Below are 21,538 nucleotides of genomic sequence, written 5' to 3'. Positions count from 1 at the left end.
TGAGAACGGGTTATTTTAATGATGATTTGTTGTAATTTGTAATTACAAGTTTGCAACTTATTCTCTTCATCAACAATGACTAGCAGGTCGTTATGCAAACGTCCTTCTCAAAGGAATGGACTTTTCTCTTTGTTGGATTTTGTAAAGGAAAAGAAATGCCAGTGAAAAAGGAGAAATGGCTGCTCTGTCAGGGCCTTACCTAGTAACATAGTGCTCCTACCATTGCAAGTTCAGAAACTCATTATCTTTTTCCACTCACTTGAGTTAATCAGCCTTTCACAGATTTCACAATTCAATCTCAGAAAAGACTAATGTGCCATTCAGGATTCTCATTTATTGATATGTAGTGAAACCCCAACTGTTTTCCAAGCAGAACAGTTAATGTCCTCGAACACACACCCTCCTTTGTAGGATTCTCATTGTAAATCCTAAGTGGGAGCAATGAGGGAGATACACTGACCAACTCGTTTCTGTCAGTCGCAAAAGCTATATAATATACATGCAAGTTTCATTAGACAGCTATACCCGTCAGAGGAATTAGAACATTCTCTTGACTGGTCCTTTTTGTTGCTGAAGAGGCATTGAAAATTATTTTCTTTTCTAGACGTCTTATAAATGAGTCACATAGTAATAGGGGACTTTTCATGCGAGTAACATGACACTCTGTTGATCAGTCTTCTATGAATGAGAGTGCAAGGCATTGTCCTGCTACTGTGTCCTGAAGAAATCATTAAGGTCTCAAAAACTAAAATTTGTAAGGATATCTGAAACTGATGAAGCTTATTAAAGAATAACGAGGGATTTAGTGTAGATCCGTAAAGAAAGGAATTTAGATTATGGCATGAAATTGTCTGCCACTTTAAGGTCTTCCCTGTGAAACAAAAACTTAGTTATCTTTCAGGCAACTCAGTCCATAGCTCTGACTTCTCTAGAAGGTCCTTATCTCCTGAATCCCCAAACCAGGGGCTACCTGGGTGAAGGCATTTGATGCACACAATTTTGAGGTGAAGAATCTGGATTGGGAAGAAGAGGTAGCTCTAGCCAACTTAACCTTCCTAACAATATAGTCAAGTATGCATCTGAAAGGAACTTCAGAAGACTTCCATAAGTTGAAATCTCTATGGACGAAGAAGTTACTCAAAAGGAAACAAAGGCAAGCCAGTGATCATCCAGCCCTTGTGATAAATGTCGTGTTATAAGAAAAGTGAGACAAAGTATGCTGGTCAGTATCCTAAGGGTAAGGGTGCTCCCTAAGACTCAATAAGAAAAACACACTCAAAGTAACACCGAAAAGAGTCCAAATAAAATGTACACGATTAGCTGTCTACAAAGGTACTCCATGTCAAGTAATGATTTTTGAGTGTGCGGTTGAGGATGTTGTCTATGAGCACCTACATGGAAGAGCGAAAAGGACACATGGCCTAGGTAAAGGGGCCTAGGTAAAGGTGTGGTTAAAAGAGCAGAGGGAGGGCATGGTCAATTTTCTCAGCTGCTGCTGAAAAGTGAAGCAGGATAGAGACCTTAATAAAATTTTTTAAATTTTTTTTCAACGTTTTTTATTTATTTTTGGGACAGAGAGAGACAGAGCATGAACGGGGGAGGGGCAGAGAGAGAGGGAGACACGGAATCGGAAACAGGCTCCAGGCTCCGAGCCATCAGCCCAGAGCCTGACGCGGGGCTCGAACTCACAGACCGCGAGATCGTGACCTGGCTGAAGTCAGACGCTCAACCGACTGCGCCACCCAGGCGCCCCAATAAAAATTTTTTAAAAAACAGGTTCTTGATGACCCTCAAAATGTCTTAGTGGAATGATAGGAGTGAAAGTTAGATTTTAGTGTAAAAGAAGGAAATAAGTGAAGAAAAGTTGATTCTGTGGATGAGACGATACATTAAAGAATGTTCGAGTCCACTGCAAGGGGAGAAGCAGCGTGATAAATGGACAAATCTTCAAAAGTTAAGCAAATGGTTACTAGAAGAGGAGAAATTGAAATCTTTTTTTCCTTATGCACCCAGTGCTAGGATTTACAGATTTATAGCACTTTACCAACTGTAAAGCTCTGGGGCCAGCTTTTCTGTTATGCTGTTACCACAAAGCCTTAATCTCCTCATCAGAGTACTCAGTAAAGCAGCCTAACATAAACAGTATGGGCATGAAATGATTGAGGAACTTTGGTTTAGCAAGACTCCATTATATTCATGTCAGTGGCTTTCCCTTGCCTCTGATGGTCATGTAAATCATCTATTACTCAATCTAAGAGGTGCTATTTGTACTGTAGTCCGTGAGTATTGTCCACTGAGTAGTATAGAGAGGGAGTTAGTTAAAAGTATTATAAGTGGGGGAAAAAAAAGTACTGTTTGCTAGTGGCATTGGCGAAAGTTGTGTGAAGTACTGAGGAGAGATTCTGGGCCTCATGGTCCCCATTTGCTGCCACTTGCAGTGGTATGAAGAATGACTTCAGTATAATTTGTATAGGGGACCACTTGTATTGGCATGCCACCTGCCTTAACTATCTCAATGTATTGGAATGCAAAATACAGCAAAAGTAATCTTGCTAAATGCATACACTTAGAGCTGACTATGTGCCACGTACCCTTCTAAGTTTTTCACCTGTTATTTCCTAATTTAAGCTTCCCAACATCCCAGTGGGGTAGATACTATTATTATTTATTTTGAGATAACTTTTTTAAGGTTCTTTATTTTGAGAGAGAGAGCGAGATTGTGGGAAGGGCAGATAGGGAGAGAGAGAGAGAGGGACAGAGAGAGAGAGAGAGAGAGAGAGAGAATCCCAAGCAGTCTCCTCGCTGTCCACGCAGAGCCTGATGTGGGGCTCAATCACATGACCCTGAGATCATGTCCTGAGCCGAAATCAAGAGCCAGACGCTCAACCGACTGAGCCACCCATGTGCCCCAGTAGGTGCTGTCATTAACTTCATTTTACAGATGCAGAGATTGAGACACGGAAGTTTTAGGTAGTGTGCTCAAGGTCATACAGCTCTTAACGAGCAGAATTGGGAATTCGTACCCAGGCTTTCTGACTCCTACTAGGATGCTGCTTCTGAAACTCTTCCATGAAATATCTTGTTGTCACTGAATACAGCATGTTCAGTTTTATCATCACAAGAATAGAAATGTCATTCACCTATGTGAATATGTAAAATCATAGTTGATGCAGTGTTTGTAATATGAAAACAGAAATGTTTACCATAAGGTTAATTCCTATATTTCCTCCATTTCACCAGTAGATACATTTGTACATTTATCTGCTCATATATAATTAAAAACATTTAAAAACGTTCTGATTTTGTAGCAGAGTAAGGTTGGTACATTATTCTAGAAGAGTATTGAAACATTTTCAGCTTTGTAGGCCATAGTCTCTGTTGCAGCAGCTCAACTGTATTGTTACGATCTAACAGTAGCCATCAATCAGCATGTAGCGGAGAGCCTGGCTGGGTCCAATAAGATTTAATTACAGGCGCACTTGGGCGGCTAGGTGGTTGAGTGTCCTGACCCTTAATTTCCACTCAGGTCATGATCCTAAACCCCACATCATGAAAGCGGTCATGAAACCGAGCCCCACATCAGGCTTCACCCTGAGCTTGGAGCCTGCCTACGATTTTCTCTGTCTCTACCTCTGCCTCTATTCCCCACTTGTGTGTGTTCTCTCTCTCTCTCTCAAGTAAAAAAATAAAAACATTTAGTTACAGAAACAGGTGATTGTTTCTACTAGATTGTCAGTAGTTAAAATTATATTGTTTTCTTTATTTTAGTTGCAAGAAGCAAAGGATCAACATGCAGAGGCCATAAGATATGCTGAGAAGATGTAAGATCATATGGAAAAGTATAATTTAATCCTCAAAGAAAATAGCTTGATTTTTATAAAACAGATAAGCAATGTAGTATGAGAAATGTATTCATTATGCCAGTATATCCTTGTTAAACTGGATACAAATTCCAGCTTTTAGTTATTTTGAAATGCAGAATTGTGGCACATTATATCTCAATTTTGCACCTTATCCACAAAAGACAATGAGAAAAATGGCTCAATTGCCAAATCTTCCTCTTGATACAATTTTAAGAATTTCTGTAATCCCCTCATTTGTCAGAAATTATATGGTATTTTTGTAAATTTATTTGTGAGAATAATTACCTTAAGATCTGCATTTTAGGCTAGAAGTACAACATGCCAGGCCAGAAGGAACCATCAAACAGCAAGCGGCCCCAATTCACAATCTTCCGAGCAACTTGTTAAGGACAAGTTTAGTAAGTCAGTCTCTTGATGTCTGTCCTACTGAAAAGGAATCCTTATTTCAATAGGTGTAGTACATAAGAATGTTTTGGATCATATGGAAAAATCTCACTGATCAAAATGTTAGGTTGATATTGTTCCTACTTGCTATTAGCGATGGAATTTTTCTATAGAGATGAAGTTGATTGAACTCATAAAGTAATGATGTTTATAGTGACATTTTCATAAAAACATTGTGAGAGTCTAAAAAAGCAACATTTTATATATACCACAGTGAGCGTTTGGTTTAGTCCACCTTTTGGCTACTGTTAATAATGCTGCTGTGAACGTTGGCATACAGATGTGTGAGAGTCCCTGCTAATATTTTTCAGCGTGTTTCAAACTTCCGCACGCTTTGAGTGATCATGTCATCTTGAATTCTGACTTTCTCTTGTAGTCTCAACCCTTCAGTGAGAGTTTGAGAACGGGTTATTTTAATGATGATTTGTTGTAATTTGTAATTACAAGTTTGCAACTTATTCTCTTCATCAACAATGACTAGCAGGTCGTTATGCAAACGTCCTTCTCAAAGGAATGGACTTTTCTCTTTGTTGGATTTTGTAAAGGAAAAGAAATGCCAGTGAAAAAGGAGAAATGGCTGCTCTGTCAGGGCCTTACCTAGTAACATAGTGCTCCTACCATTGCAAGTTCAGAAACTCATTATCTTTTTCCACTCACTTGAGTTAATCAGCCTTTCACAGATTTCACAATTCAATCTCAGAAAAGACTAATGTGCCATTCAGGATTCTCATTTATTGATATGTAGTGAAACCCCAACTGTTTTCCAAGCAGAACAGTTAATGTCCTCGAACACACACCCTCCTTTGTAGGATTCTCATTGTAAATCCTAAGTGGGAGCAATGAGGGAGATACACTGACCAACTCGTTTCTGTCAGTCGCAAAAGCTATATAATATACATGCAAGTTTCATTAGACAGCTATACCCGTCAGAGGAATTAGAACATTCTCTTGACTGGTCCTTTTTGTTGCTGAAGAGGCATTGAAAATTATTTTCTTTTCTAGACGTCTTATAAATGAGTCACATAGTAATAGGGAACTTTTCATGCGAGTAACATGACTCTCTGTTGATCAGTCTTCTATGAATGAGAGTGCTAGGCGTTGTCCTGCTATTGTGTCCTAAAGAAATCTTTAAAGTCTCAAAAACTAAAATTTGTAAGAATATCCGAAACTGGTGAAGCTTATTAAAGAATAACGAGGGATTTTCTGTGTATCCCTTTAGAAAGGAATTTAGATTATGGCATGAAATTGTCTGCCACTTTAAGGTCTTCCCTGTGAAACAAAAACTTAGATAGCTTTCAGCCAACTCAGTCCATAGCTCTGACTTCTCTAGAAGGTCCTTATCTCCTGAATCCCCAACCAGAGGCTTCCTGGGTTGAAAAATTTTGTGTGTGTGTGGGGGGGGGCGTTACTCTTTTGTTGTATCTTTAGTTTTATTTTTTTTTTAATTTGCATCCCAATTAGTAAGCATTTAGTGAAGCAATGATTTCAGGAGTAGATTCCTTAATGCCCCTTGCCCATTTAGCACATCCCCCATCCCACAACCCCTCCAGCAACCCTCAGTTTTTTCTCCATATTTATGAGTCTCCTGTGTTTATCCTCCTCCCTGTTTTTATATTATTTTTGTTTCCCTTCCCTTTTGTTCATCTGTTTTGTCTCTTAAAGTCCTCATACTAGGGAAGTCATATGAGTTTTGTCTTTCTCCGACTAATTTCACTTAGCATAATACGCTCCAGTTCCATCCACGTAGTTGCAAATGGCAAGATTTCCTTCTTTTTGATTGCCGAGTAATACTCCATGGAATGAATATATATATATATATATATATATATATATATATATATATATATATCACATCTTTTTTTTTAATTTTTTTAACGTTTTACTCATTTTTGAGACGGGGAGACAGAGCGTGAACAGGGGAGGGTCAGAGAGAGGGAGACACAGAATCTGAAACAGGCTCCAGGCTCCCAGCTGTCAGCACAGAGCCCGATGCGGGGCTCAAACCCATGAACCGTGAGATCGTGACCTGAGCCCAAGTCAGAAGCTTAACTGACTGAGCCACCCAGGCACCCCGAACATCTCCCTTTTAACGTGATTATTATCCATTTCTGTATCGTCTTTAAAGAACTAATCCATTCTTTTGCCCGTTATTATATTGGATTGTCTTTTCATTATTGGAAGAGTTATTTAAATATCCTACATGCAAATCCCTTAGCAGATATGGGATTTTCAGGTATTTTCTCCTATTTAGTCACTTGCCTTTTCACTTTCTTGATGGTGATATTTGAAGCATAGTAGTTTTTAATTTTGATGAAATAAACTTAATCTGCTTTTGTCTTTTGGTGTCATGTCTAAGAAATCATTGTGAAATCCAGTCACAAACACATACACGTAAGCTTTTTTCTAAGAGTTTTATCATTTTAGCTCTTAGATTTTAAGTTAATTTTCTATATATGCTATGGGGTAGAGGTCTGATTTTATTGCTTTGCATGTGGATATCCATTTGTCCCAGTACCGTTTGTTACAAAGACTAGTCTTATTCCATTTAATTGTCTGGCACCCTTGTGGAAAATCAGTTCACTATAATGTGAGAGTTTATGTTTAGATTCTCAGTGTTAATACATTGATCTGTATGTCTGTCCTTATGCCAGTACCATATCAAATTTTATGAAAACTTTTTCCATGTTATCTTGCAAATTACCAGTCACTTATGTAATAATAAAAAGCCAATGTAGTAGAACTTAACTTTGCTCCTATAGAGATTTTTGTTTCTTGAAGGACCCTTTCGCCAGCCTATGCCTTGCTGACCCCATGACTCGATGTGAAGTCAGGCTCAAAAAGATAAAATGCTCTTTCTTTAGTGTGTTCAGACTTTTATTTATTTATTTATTTATTTATTTATTTATTTATATTTATATATTTTTTAGAGCGTGCACAAGCAGGACGAGGGGCTGTGTAGGGAAAGAGAGAGAGAGACAGAGAGAGAAGAGAAGAGAGAGAATTTTTAGCAGGCTTCACACTTAGTGTGGAGGCTGACAGGGGTCTTGATCCCATGACCCTGGGATCATGACCTGAGAGGTTGAGGTTCAACTGACTGAGCCACCCAGGTTCCCCGCCTGTGCAAACTTTTAGTGTCTCAGTCAGTGCTGCCCACTTTCATTTCCATCATATCTTGGCCATAGGATCTCTTGACTCAGTCTACCGTTTACTTCATTATGTTTTATTATCTCATTATAATGCATAGACTCATCCATAGTTTTCACCATCTAGGAAGGAAAAGATTAACTCTGGGCTATTCCTCTTTCCTTTTAAGCAATCTTGCTAACCCATCATCTTACAATTCACAATGAGATCCTCTTCTGACCTAGTTCTTGTGTGTAACACTGGTGTTAATCCTGTTCTTGGCACAGAACCTACATTCTTGGAAAACACAGTAGCCTGTTTCCCCTTCTTTCACTTAAATAGAAAGATATGCATAGCTATATGTTTTAGCTCAGTGTATAATTAATGGAATAAACATTACATCATTCAAATAATACAGCTGTACAAAGTGAGGAGTATTAAGTTGATTTATCAGAGACAAATAGTAGATTGGTAATTTGAATGACAACTTTTGAAGCCAACTTGTATGATATGGAGAAGCATTGTGGGACAACACAAAGATGAAGTGATCTTACCTCCCCACACAAAGAAGGTTGGAGTAAGGTAAAGGAGAATATGCAGTTAATTTAAGTAGTGCTAAAGGACAGTGCATTTGTTTTGCTACTGAAAAGATGAAAAATGATTCCATAACATTCTCTTTATTTCCTCACTGAGGAAAGGAGAATGAAGATTGAGCATTCAATGGTTTAAAAAATACTCAAAACTGCCTATTTCCTTTAATTTAAATCAGATCAAAGGCCCAATTTTGGTTATCAAATTGACTCTTTCTAGTTTTTCAACTATTGTGCTTCAAATCGTATGTCTCTGTGTTTCTACCTTAACTTGAGGGGACATTCTAAAGAGGCATTCCTTCCTACTTGTAAGAATTGTTGGAATTGAAGGGAATCTTAGAAAAAGATCTTAGAGATAGGAAGAAGGCAGAGGAGTAGGAGGACTCTAGGCTTGCCTCATCCCACGAATACAACTAGATAACAATCAGCTCACCCTAAATACCCCAGAAATTGACCTGAAGACTGACAGAACAAACTCCACAACAAAAGGGAGAGAAGAGGCCACATCAAAGAATGTCCTTGATGCAGAAATGTCGTCTAGAAGAGAAACAGATCCTGGCTTCTGCAGAGGGGAGGGAGTTGAGGTTGTGGGTAAGGGTGAGAGAGAGGAACGCACAAGGGAATGCACAAAGAGAACATTTCCCCATAGCCACTGGCTTGGAAAAATTTCGTGAGTTCTTGCAACCAGTAGTGCGTAAAGTCTGGAGTTTTAAAGGGAATCCGGTTTAGCTGGTTTAGAGCCCTGAGGTACTGCACTGCTCATGGACAGAGGGCAGGCAAACAACGTGGGAGCATATAGCATGGGTAGAGTGGTCTGAAGAGTGCCTGGGGCACACAGTGGGGAGATTATTTGCTCTTCTCAGAGCACGTCCCTCAGAGGCAAAGTTCAGAGAGACCTGTCTGTAGGAACAAAGCCGCTGGCTGGCACCATCTCCTTCTCCTGCCCCTCACCACAAACATAAAGCCACCTGTAAGAAGCAGTGCATTGCTAACACAGGTTACCTAACTTGCTTACACCAAACGCCACCCCCTTGCACTCTGGTGGAACTACCTTTCTCAATCACTCTTGCTTGAGTTCCAGCACAGCTACCCCTCCCCCAGAAGACAAGGACAAATGCCTGCCCACACCACATCTCCCAACCAGAGAGTTTCCCTTGGCCTCAGTTCCAGGAGAGGTGGTGACAGGTCTCATTTCCTAAGCAGACCAGAGCACACCTAGTTAAAACTCGCTATGTTCAGGCCAGGGACCAAACACTCACCAGACCAGGCAAAGAGAGCCTCTGCAGATGACTGGCCTGAAGGATAGCATAGCCAGAACACAACAGCAGACCGCATGCAGCACACACTGGTGACACTCCCTGAAGTGCTAGACCCTGGGCATTACATGACGTCTTTTTCCTAAGTCCATTACTTTCGGGAGCAGGTGACATAACTGGCTTCTCTAACACACAGAAGCTGGCAGATATTTAGACAAAATAAAAAGACAGAGGCATTTATCCCAAATGAAAGGACAGGATAAGGCCATGGCCAGAGACCTAAATGGGACAGATGTAAATAACACGCCTAATGGAGAATTTAAAACCATGATCATAAGGATATTCACTGGACTTGAGGAAAGAATGGAAGACATCCGAGAGACCCTTACCACAGACATAAAAGAGTTCAAGAATCAGAGATGAAGAGGGCAGTAAAAATGAACAGCAAGCTGGAAGAAGCAGAGGAACAAATTAATGACCTAGAAGACAAAGTAATGGAAAGCAGTGAAGCTGAAGAAGACAAAGACGAATTATCCAATGCAAGAATAGACTTAAGACACTCGATGACTCCGTCAAATGTAAAAACATTCATATGATAGGAGTCCCAGAAGAAGAAGACAGAAAGAAGGGGACAGATAATTGATTTGAAGACACAATAACTGAATAATTCCCTAATGTGGAGAAGAAAACAGACATACACATCCAGAAGGCACAGAGAACTTCCATCAAAATCAACACCCAAGACATGTTGTAATTAAATTTGCAAAATATACTGCTAACATCTTTTTTTTTAGTGTTTTGTTTTTTGCTTTTTTTTTTTTTAATTTCCGTGACAGAACGCAGACACAAGCATGGGAGGGGTAGAGACAGAGAATCCCAAGCACTCTCTGTGCTGTCAATGAAGAGCCCACTGGAGGGCTTAAACCCACGAACTGCGAGGTCACGACTTGAGCTAAGATCAAGTCATGCTTCACCGACTGAGCCACGCAGGCGCCCCACTGCTACAAATCTTAAAAGCAGCAAAACAAGTCATTCACTTCCAAGGGAAAACCCACAAGGCTAGCAGGAGTTTTTTCAACAGAAACTTTGTAAGGCAGAAGGAAATGGCATGATATATTCAAAGTGCTGAATGAGAAGAATCTGCAGCCAAATATACTCTATCCAGTAAGGCTATCATTCATAATAGAAGGAGAGATAAAGAATTCCTCAAACAAAAATGGAAGGAGTTTGTGACCACTAAATCAGCCTGTAAGAAATATTATCGGGGACTCTGAGTGGAAAGGAGAGATCAAAAGTGACAGTATAAAGGAAGGAAATGTAAAAGCAGTAAAAATGTATATTTCTGTAAAAAAAATATCAAGGAATGCCCCCCAAAAGGATATACAATATAATAGCTTATCAAAACATGGGGAGGAGAAAAAAAATGAGCTCTAACTTAAGTGACCATCAACTTAATATAGACTGCTACACGCAGAAGAGGTGATATACAAATTAATGCTTATCATATACCAAAACCCACTAATAACCATGCAAAGAATAAAGAGAAAGAAATCCAAATATATCATTAAAGCAAATTAGAAAGACATCAAAGGGAGAAAAACAATAAAGGATTTGAGAAAATCTCCAGAAACAACCACAAAACAAGTAGTAAAATGACAATAAATACATACCTGTCAATAATTACTTTGGATATAGATGGAATAAACACTCCCAACCAAAAGACCTAGGGTGACAGGATGGATTAAAAAGACCCATCTGTATGCTGCCTATAAAAACCTCATTTTAGACATAAAGACACCTGCAGATTGAAAGTGAGGGGATGCTTGCACTGTTGGTGGTAATGCAAACTGGTGCAGCCGCTCTGGAAAACAGTGCGTAGGTTCCTCAAAACAATTGAAAATCGAACTACCCGACGACCCCTCTATAGCACTACTGGGAGTTTATGCAAAGGATACAGGAATGCTGATTTATAGGGGCACATGTACTCCAATGTCTATAGCAGTGCTGTCAACAATAGCCAAATTCTGGAAAGAGCCTAAATGCCCATCAACTGATAAATGGATAAAGAGATGTGGTTTATATATACACTGAAATACTCCCTGGCAAGGAGAAAGAGTGAAATCGTGCTATCTCTTGCAATATAGATGGAACTAGAAGGTATTATGCTACATGAAATAAGTCACAGAAAGACAGATATCATATGTTTTTGCTCCTATGTGGAACTTGAGAAACTTAACAGAAGACCGTGGGGGAAGGGAAGGGGAAAAATAGTTACAAACAGAGCAGGAGAGGGGCAAACCATAGGAGACTCTTGAATGCAGAGAACAAAGAGAGGGTTGATGGGGGCGGTGGGTAAGAAGGGAAAGTGGGTGGTGGGCATTGAGGAGGGCACTTGTTGGGATGAGCCCTGGGTGTTGTCTATAAGTGATGAACCACGGGAATCTACTCCCAAAACCAAGAGCACACTATACACAGTGTATGTTAGCCAAGTTGACAATAAATTCTATTAAAAAAAAATGAAAGCGAGGGGATGAAGAAAAATTTATCACGTTAAAAGAAAAAAAATAGCGATACTTTTGTTAGACAAAAGAGTCCTTAAAACAAAGACTGTGGGGCACCTGGGTGCCTCAGTCATTTGAGCAACTGACTAGGTCTTGGCTCAGGTAATGATCTTATGGCTGGTGGCTTTGAGCCCCATGTTGGGCTCCAGGCTGACAGCATGGAGGCTGCTTGAAATTTTCTCTCCCCCTTTCTATGTCCCTCCCCAACTCTGTCTCTCTCAAAATAAATAAACAACCAAAAACAAAGACCGCAGCAAGAGCCAAAGAATGCTACTATATCATAATAAAGGGTACAATCCAATAAGAAGATCTAACAAATGTAAATATTTATGCACCCACCAGGAGAGCACTCAAGTACATAAAACAATAACCAACATAAAGGAACTAATTGATAATAAGACAGTAATAGGGTACTTTAACACCCCATTTACATCAACAGATCTTAACAACCAAAGAAACAATGGCTTTGAGCCATACAGAGAAAGACAGATATCATATGTGTTCACTCTTATGTGGATCCTGAGAAACTTAACAGGAATCCATGGGGAAGGGGAAGGAAAAAAAAAAGAGGTTAGAGTAGAAGAGAGCCAAAGGATAAGACACTCTTAAATAAAACTGAGAACAAATTGAGGGCTGATGGGGGTGGGAGGGAGTGGAGGGCAGGTGATGGGTATTGAGGAGGGCACCTGTTGAGATGAGCACTGGGTGTTGTATGGAAACCAATTTGAAGTAGAGGCTAAAGTCTGGGATTGTGATGCCTCCTGCTTTGGTCTTCTTCTTCAAAATTACTTTGGCTATTCGGGGCCTTTTGTGGTTCCATATGAATTTTAGGATTGCTTGTTCTAGTTTCGAGAAGAATGCTGGTGCAATTTTGATTGGGATTGCATTGAATGTGTAGATAGCTTTGGGTAGTATTGACATTTTGACAATATTTATTCTTCCAATCCATGAGCAGGGAAATTTCATATATTAAAAAATAAAAAAAAAAAAAAAAAAGAAACCAATTTGACAATAAATTTCATATATTTAATAAAAAAAAAAAAAAGAAAAAGAAACAATGGCTTTGAATGACAGAGTGGCCCAGATTGGACTTAAGAGATTTTTTCAGAACGTTCCATCTTGAAACAGAATACACGTTGTTTTCAAGTGTCCATGGAATATTCTCAAGAATGGATCACAAACAAAAAACAGGCCTTAATTATTAAAAACAATACATGCAGGTTAAATAACATGCTACTACACTGGAATGGGTTAAGCAAGAGATACAAGAAGAAACTTAAAAACTTACGTGTATACAAATGGAAATTAAAAAAACAAAACAAAAACAAAAACAAAAAAAACAATGGTCTGAAACCTTTGACATGCTGCAAACGTGGTCCTAAGAGGGAAGTACATAGCAATATAAGCCTACTTCAAGAAGCAAGAAAAAATTCGACCAACCTAACCTTATACCTAAAGGAGCTAGAAAAAGAACAACAAATGAAGCCTGAAGCCAGCAGAAGAAAGCAAGTAATAATGATCAGAACAGGGGCCCTTGGGTGGCTTATCTGGTTAAGTGTCTGACTCTCGATTTTGGCTCAGGTCATGATCTCACAGTTGTGAGATCGAGCCCCGTGTTAGGCTCTCTGCTGGCAGCATGGAACCTGTCTGGGATTGTCTCTTTTGCTTTCTCTCTCTCTCTCTCTCTCTGCCCATCCCCCACTCATGTGTGGTGTCTCTCAAAATAAAATTTAAAAAAAGAGATTAAAGCAGAAATGAATGATAGACAAACAGAAAACAGAAAATACTAGAACAGATCAATGAAACCTAGAGCTGGTTCTTTGTAAAAATTAATAAAACTGATAAGGTGTTAGCCAGAGTAATCAACAAGAAAATAGAAAAGACCAAAATAAAACCACAAATGTGAGAGTAGAAATAAGAACCAACACCACAGAAATACAAACATTTATGAGAGAATATTGTGAAAAAATGTATGCCAACAAGTTGGACAACTTAGAAGAAATGAATAAATTCCTGGAAATATGTAAGTTACCAAAGTAAGACAAGAAGAAATAGAAAATTTGAAAAAAAATCAATAACCAGCAAGGAAACTGAATCAAGAATCAAAAAACTCTCAACAAACACAAGTCTAGGACCAGATGCCTTCAGACGTAAATTTTAACATGTAAAGAAGAGCTAATACAAAAAAAAAAAAAAAGTTTAACCTGTCCTTTTCAAATTGTTCCAGAAAAACATAAAAGGAAGGGAAACTTCCAAATTCATTCTATGCCAGCTTTACCCTGATACCAAAACCAGATAAAGATGCCACAGAGAGAATTACAGGCCAGCATCTCTGATGAACATGCAAAAATCTTCAACAAAATAAGCAAACTGAATCCAACAATACATTAAAAAATCATTCACCGGGGGCAGAAGCAGCTGGGTGGCTTAGTCAGGTAAGCATCCAACATCAGCTCAGGTTATGATCTCATGGTCCATCGGTTTGAGCCCAGTGTCAGGCTCTGTTGACAGCTTGGACCCCGGAACCTATTTCAGATTCTGTGTTTCCCTCTCTCTCTGTCCCTCCCCTGCTTGTGCTCCTTCTCAAAAATAAACATTAAAAAAATCATTCAATCACTCACTATAACCAAATGGGATTTATTCCTGGTTTGCAGGGGTGGTTCAATATTTGCAAATCAATGAATGTGATATCTCATATTAATTTTCAAAAAAGCATAAAGTCATATCATTGCAATAGATGCAGAAAAAGAATTTGACAAACTATAACATCCATTCATGATACAAACCTCAACAAAGTAGGCTTAGAGGAACCATACCTCAACATAATAAAGGCCATATATGGAAAATGAACAGCTAATATGATCCTAGCTGGGGAAAAACTGAGAGAAAAATTTCTTAGATCTTGCTTCTAGTTATCTGCTTCTCATGAGCACCATTGGTTGTTAATAAATTAATCTTAACATTTATTATATCCTACTTTAATGGAGACCAATTTCTCCTATACAAGTTTATGTGTCTTTTTTTTCATCCACTTTTCAATTTATCATTTTTGTTTTTTTCTTAACAAACTCCCCAAAGGTTAGATTTATTTTGTTCACAAATCTGTTAGGAAAAGTGTGGCCAGGACAGGTAGTCTCTGCCCTGCTCAGCTTCAGGTGGGGCAACTGAAAGGTTTGGGGCTGGATCCATTTGAAGATTTGTTCACTAACGTCTGGTGGTTGATGCTGGCTGTTGCCTGGGACTTCAGGAGGCAGCAGAAACAAACTGACACACCTAGACCCTCTTTGTGGCCTAGGATTCCTCACTAGATGGGGAGCTAGATTCCAAGTAAGCAGCCTGAGATACAGAGCAAGGCAGAAGCTGTATCGCCTTTTGTCATCTAGGCTTGGAATACACACAGGATCATAGTCACATATTCTGTTCATTAGGAGCAAGTCACTAAGGTTGTTCCATGGCCTTTTTTTTTTTTTAATGGAATTAATATTTAAAACCTATGGACACCTTTAAAAAGTAGTATAATTTACCCGCTGGCCACAAATGTTTGTATTCTTCCCACCTGAAAAATACATTCACTCCCCTCCCCCTCGAATACCTCCTGCAAGTCTCAGTTATCATGGCATCAGCTTCAGGGCTTGAGTCCAAGATCTTACCATCTTAATCAGGTGCAGTGGGGATAAGCTGCCTGGGTTATGGTATCTCAAGTATAGCCCCTTGATTGCAAGGGTTCTCAATATGAGGACTTGAGAACGAAAGAGACAGTTATTTACCACTCACAAATGGAACATTCTAGTCAACTGCTGAAGACTCTCCCATTCAGAAAAAGAAGATGGGAAGCACCATAGTCCATAAGAGTTTTGAAATATAGCCTGATGCATGCTGTCAGTTCTTAAGTTAGGACTTAGTCCTAACCACGGGAATACTTCCTCCATGTCTCTTCCCTTTCTTTACTCTTTAAACTCTTGGTTCCTTCCTTTTCATAAGGAATGACTTGTATTTGCAGCTGTTTTTTCATCCTGCTTCCTCCCTGTGGGACTTCTAAGACCCAAAGGCCTCTTTTCATTTTGCACTATTTGGTCTCTTTTAGTCCAAGGTAGCAAATAGTATGTTTGCTACTATAAATCTCTTACCTTTTTTAGTTTTCTGTAAATATTACTGGATTTCATGTCGTGTTTTAGCAAAGCGACCCTCGCAAGTCCTTTTGAGATAAGCTTTTCGCTTCAGTTTCCTGTGAAGCTCTTATAGGAAAATGCCTTTAAAATTCGTCTACTCTTGGGGCTCCTGGCTGGCTCAGTTGGTAGAGCATGTGACACTTGATCTCTGGGTGCTGAGTTTATGCTAATTCCACACCCATGTCGGGTGTGGAACCTACTTTAAAAAAAAATCTTATACTCTTAAGATCCTTAAAGAAATTGGAGGCATACCTTAAATCTTCCTGTTTTCCTGGTAGCACCCTGGATTTTTTCTTAACCCAAAAGCCATTTCTTTATTTTAGCATTATTTGACAGTTCAACATGTAGAGAGGCTGTAAAGGAGAAACAGATACTTGAACCCTGTAAGTCCTGGTTCCTTTCAGTTGCATAGTCTTTCTTTAGTTTCTCTTTCCTATCCGTTTCACTTTCAGGTATTTTGTAGCATGACTTTCCTTTCCTCCGGTGTCATTTTCTTCACTTGCTTAGAGACCCTTGCTGTCAGCCTCTTCATAGGCCTTCAGGGTTCCACTAAGAGTCTTGTGGAGGCCATTTTTGGGTCTCATCCTTACGCTTTTCTACATCTTTCCACTTCCACCTACTCTTGGTTCAAAGGAAGTTTACTTTTAGGGTTTTTTGAATAGCAGCACACCATTTTTAGTATCAGTATCTGTGGTAGCAATTTACTGCCGCATAATAAGCCACCTCAAAACCTAGTAGTTCAAAACAGCATTTCTCTTGTTCACCAATCTTATTTTAGGCAAAGCAGAGTAGGGCAACTCATTTCTTCTTCATTTGGCATCAGCTGGCATAACTGGAAGCTGGAGACTAGAATCATCTAAAGGCTTGTTCACGCACGTGTTTGGCTGTTGAGGCTGGCCTTTGGCTAGGACGTTGGCTAGTCTCAGCTGGAGTATCTACACGAAGACTCACTAGGTAGCCTAGGATTCCTCACAACGTGGTGGCTGGGTTCTAAGGGTGAGCTTCCCTAGAGAAAGAAAGTCAGATGGAAGCTGTATCACATTTTCTAAACTGGCCTTAAAAATCACAGCAGTTGGGGCGCCTGGGTGGCTCAGTCGGTTAAGCGTCCGACATCAGCTCAGGTCACGATCTCGCGGTCCACGAGTTCGAGCCCCGCATCGGGCTCTGGGCTGATGGCTCAGAGCCTGGAGCCTGCTTCCGATTCTGTGTCTCCCTCTCTCTCTGCCCCTCCCCCGTTCATGCTCTGTCTCTCTCTGTCCCAAAAATAAATAAATGTTAAAAAAAAATTTTAAAAAAATCCCAGCAGTTCTGCATATTCTGTTCACTAGAAACCAGTTACTGAAGCCAGCATATATTTAAGGGGAGGAATTTTCACAGAAGTATCAACGAATTTGTTAAACCACCACATCCATTCACCTTGTCTTACCAATCATATAGAATGGATGGAAGTCCTTCCCAACTCAGCATCACTGAAACTCCACCAGTTTTGTTGTTGTGGTTGTTTTTGTTTAGTATGATCTCTTATTTTCTGGAAAGTAACAACGGATTACAAGATAACAGTATTGAATTAAATATTTTTTTGCTTCAAAAAATATGTGGATCATCCAATTAATGTTTTATACTGGGAGATGTGATTTCTTAACACATCCTGGAGAATCATTTCTCCTGGGAATGCACTTCAAATTAGCATAAAACATTTGCAGTTCAGAAACAGACCATGGTGTTAGAGTCATTACTTCTAGATTCATGAATTAGAGTCTTATTTCCAGAGTCTTATCTTGGGACGTATTTTTTGACGTGGGCATACATAAGTCAATATGATATTGCTAAAACTTCTTTAAAAGTTATGGAGTGTTAAGATGGGGGAAGGGCCAAGAGACTTTCTCCTAAGAGGGGACTTATGAAAGAAAGATATGAAAAAATCATAGAAAATAAAAGTATAGAATTGAGTGCAAATGTTGTGTAGTAAAGAGAATGATAGCAAAGATCTATTTCAGTAACACCTGATGGCTTTAACTTGGCTCTTGATTTTCTGAGTTGTTTAAGGTTCCACATTCTAAGACAGGTAACATTTTATTGCAAATGAGTTTATTTAAAATTTGAGTGCCTGGCTGGCTCAGTTACTCTTGATCTTGAGATTGTGAGTTCAAGCATCACACTGGGCATAGAGATTACTTAAAATCTGAAAAAAAATTTTTTTTCATAGTAGTTTTGAGTTAGACTCTTTTCACTCCCTTCCAAACTATAGTGTTTTATTCATGCAGGCTGATGTCCTTACAACAGAACTGGAAACTACATCTTCAAAATGTCTACACCTGGATGCAAAAAATCAAGTTCTTCAACAAGAGTTATTATCAATGAAATCTTTCGAAGAAGAACGTGAAAAACTAGAGAGCAATAACAAGAAGTTACAGCAAGAAGTAGTAAAATTGAAACAATTTATGGAAATGAATATGGTAGAACGCAGTCAAGTGGAACAGTATAAACGGGAGATTGAAGAAAGAGCACGACTGGACATAGAAGAAAAATTACACGAAGTCAACCTGTTTTTACAGGTTAATTGATTGATCTGTAATGTGCTGTAATTCATTTCACTGCAAATTACATTTTGGATAGATGTATTGTAGGGGTTTCCTCTACTTGCTTTATGGTAATTTGTAGATTTCTGGAGGCATTTGTTCCCCCCTTTAAAGATTTCAGTTTTCATCATTATTCCTACTAAATCGAGAGGATAAGAAAAAATGATGATTTAAACAACTAGTCTCACTATGAAGAGGAAAAGAAAAATGATTTAAAAATTGCACTGTACTTGGATTATTCTTAAGTTTATTGTTGACTTTAAAAATTTTGTCATTGATTCTTTTTTTTTTTTAATTTTTTTTTAATGTTTTTTGTTTATTTTTGGGACAGAGAGAGAGACAGAGCATGAACGGGGGAGGGGCAGAGAGAGAGGGAGACACAGAATCGGAAACAGGCTCCAGGCTCTGAGCTGTCAGCCCAGAGCCTGACGCGGGGCTCGAACTCACGGAACGCGAGATCGTGACCTGGCTGAAGTCGGACGCTTAACCGACTGCGCCACCCAGGCGCCCCAATTTTGTCATTGATTCTACTATTTGAATTATCAGATTGTGTGAATACTAATACAAGAATGATTCAACTTTAATTTTATAAATCATATGATAAATATGATATGATATTTATGATATGATAAATATTTTACATTTGAGCTTTTTTTCATTTAAAATTGCTCTCTGAATCATTGACTCCGAACTAAAGGAAACAGGTATAATTAGTTATTCAGTTTATAGCTATTTTAAAACTATCCTGTTAATTTGGTTTAGGCACAAGCAGCAGCTCAAGAAGACTTGGACCAGTTAAGAGAAAATGCTCATGCTTCAACGAGAAGTCAAATGGAACTTAGAATTAGAGATCTGGAATCTCAGGTCTCTACAATGAAGACTTCTCAAGAAGATTCGACTAAAACAGAGTTGGAAACCTACAGGCAACTCTGCCTAGAAGAATTAAAAGTTAGAAAGTCCTTGAGAAATAAGCTGAACACGTAAGTCAAAACAGAATCACAGACAAGAAATTTAGCTTATTAATTTGCTTCTAAAGCATAATTTCTGTGGAGCCAAGATCATGAGATGAGTAGGAAGTGAAAGCCAACTAGATCGTGTCATTTTGAGAAATGATGTTTCTAAGTGAACTTACCTTTGAAATGTTAGTCCAGGACAGTTTCAATCCCTCCTCTTTTTTTCGGTTTTACAGACCTCTTCCCCCACCCCCTCCCACACCCCCCGCCCTGTATATTTTCCATTGATCGGATCTGCTAGTCTTTAAGTGCATTGTTTGAAGCTTTCTCATTTAGAAGCATATTAGTATAAAATTGATTGTCAGAATTACCCTAAATAGAAATGTCGATGAGTTTCTTTTTGGAAGATTACATCTTTAACCTAAAAGGTCAAGTACTACTACTACTATTCATCCTGGCAGCTTGGTACATTTATTCTCTTGATTGTGATCTTTGGTATGATTACTAGAGTGGGCCTTGAGAAAAACTATCCTTTATGCTTTTTCTACATTACATAAAGGCATACAGGTGAAATACAGAAAGACTCACACAGGGCTGAAGGGTAGTATAATTCCCAAAATGGCTAAAAAGAGCACCATGGTGGGAGGGAGGCATGTGGAAGACGGAAGACACAAAGGGCAGATTCTGCCTCCAGTGCCTTGGTAACTGTTATAAGCTAATTGCCTCTGTAGCTGTTTTAGTTCTTTCTGATCACACGTCTGTCATCTACTATCTCCCCTAGAGATTGTTGGTCTCATGATTCCTCAGTGTCAAATGCTCAGTTTCTTTGAGATAATAAGTGAAATGTACAAGAGTGGTGAAAGCAAATGCTTGAAAATGTCTTTGAGGGATGGTTTAGTTTTATATCTGTAAACAGGTTTACTAAATATAAGTGTGTATATATAATGGTATCCTGAAGCATCCTGTCAGTACAGCCATCCCAGAAGACAGCAAGTATTATTTGTTAAGCCATGTACATCACTAATAGCCACTTATTTCCCTTCCCTAATTTGAATTGTTAGGAATCCCCCTGGAAACAAAAGTATTTCTTTAGAACAGTTTTAAAAGTACAATTTTAGATAGTAGGTGTGCTCTGTCACATGTTCAGTGCTAAAACACTGTTCAATGGCAAATGCTATTTACTATTATGGAAACTTAAAAAAATGTATGTCATTTAGGAATGATTTAGGGAAAAAGAAAATGTATTTGTGTTTTTTAATCTTCACAGGACTAATGAGAGACTGTCAGAGAGCAATACAAAACTTCTTGTGGAGAGACAGCAGCACCAAACTTTACTCAGGACCCTTACTATGAGCCCAGGCCTGGAACCACCTTATTGTGGACATTTTGAAAATAATTTAGTGCTCAATGGAAACTTTACTCCAGGAGGAAACTTAGTGATTCCTACCTTGAACCCACGGCCGTCATATGACTACTGAGAGACTTCCTTGTGGAAGGTTAGTTATATTATCTGTTTTACTTTGGGTTTCAGATATCTGATATAATAGTTACTTTTATTTTGGTGAAATTCTGAGTTGTTTAAGTAACTAATACATACGAAGTAAAAGTCATAATTATATGTGCTAAGAAAGAACTGAGGTAAAATTATATATATATATATATATATAATATAATATATATAATATTATATATATATAATATTAATATAATGTATATAATATATATTATAATATAATATATAATATATATAATATTAGTCCCTTGATCTCTCATTTCTAAGAGATACTTATTTTTATTTTATTTTACTGAGAGAATGAGTGAGTGCATGCAGGGGAGGGGCAAAAGGAGAGGAAGAAAGAGAATCCCAAGCAGGTTTCATGCTCAGCACAGAGCTGAATGTGGGGCTCTGTCTCAAAACCATGAGATCATGGCCTGAGTCAAAATGAAGATTTGGACACTAAAAACAACTGAGCCACACAGATGCACCACAAGAGACACCT

The 21,538-nt window shown here is 38.7% G+C and overlaps 1 protein-coding gene across 1 annotated transcript in view; it reads left to right on the top strand.

Moving 5' to 3' along the window:
• LOC131495891 (ankyrin repeat domain-containing protein 26-like) overlaps nucleotides 1-21,538 on the top strand; it is a 45,642-nt gene that overhangs the window by 16,426 nt on the left and 7,678 nt on the right. The window contains exons 6-8 of the mRNA XM_058701061.1: nucleotides 18,271-18,561; nucleotides 19,348-19,565; nucleotides 20,806-21,034. Coding sequence (XP_058557044.1) covers nucleotides 18,271-18,561; nucleotides 19,348-19,565; nucleotides 20,806-21,016 — 720 coding nt within the window. The 3' untranslated portion in view covers nucleotides 21,017-21,034. The remainder of the gene's footprint in view (nucleotides 1-18,270; nucleotides 18,562-19,347; nucleotides 19,566-20,805; nucleotides 21,035-21,538) is intronic.

The sequence above is a fragment of the Neofelis nebulosa genome, chromosome 15 (genome assembly GCF_028018385.1).
Source record: "Neofelis nebulosa isolate mNeoNeb1 chromosome 15, mNeoNeb1.pri, whole genome shotgun sequence".
NCBI classification, from domain to species: domain Eukaryota; kingdom Metazoa; phylum Chordata; class Mammalia; order Carnivora; family Felidae; genus Neofelis; species Neofelis nebulosa.
Note: the sequence above shows the minus strand (reverse complement) of the source record. Positions and strands in the feature narration are given on the sequence as shown.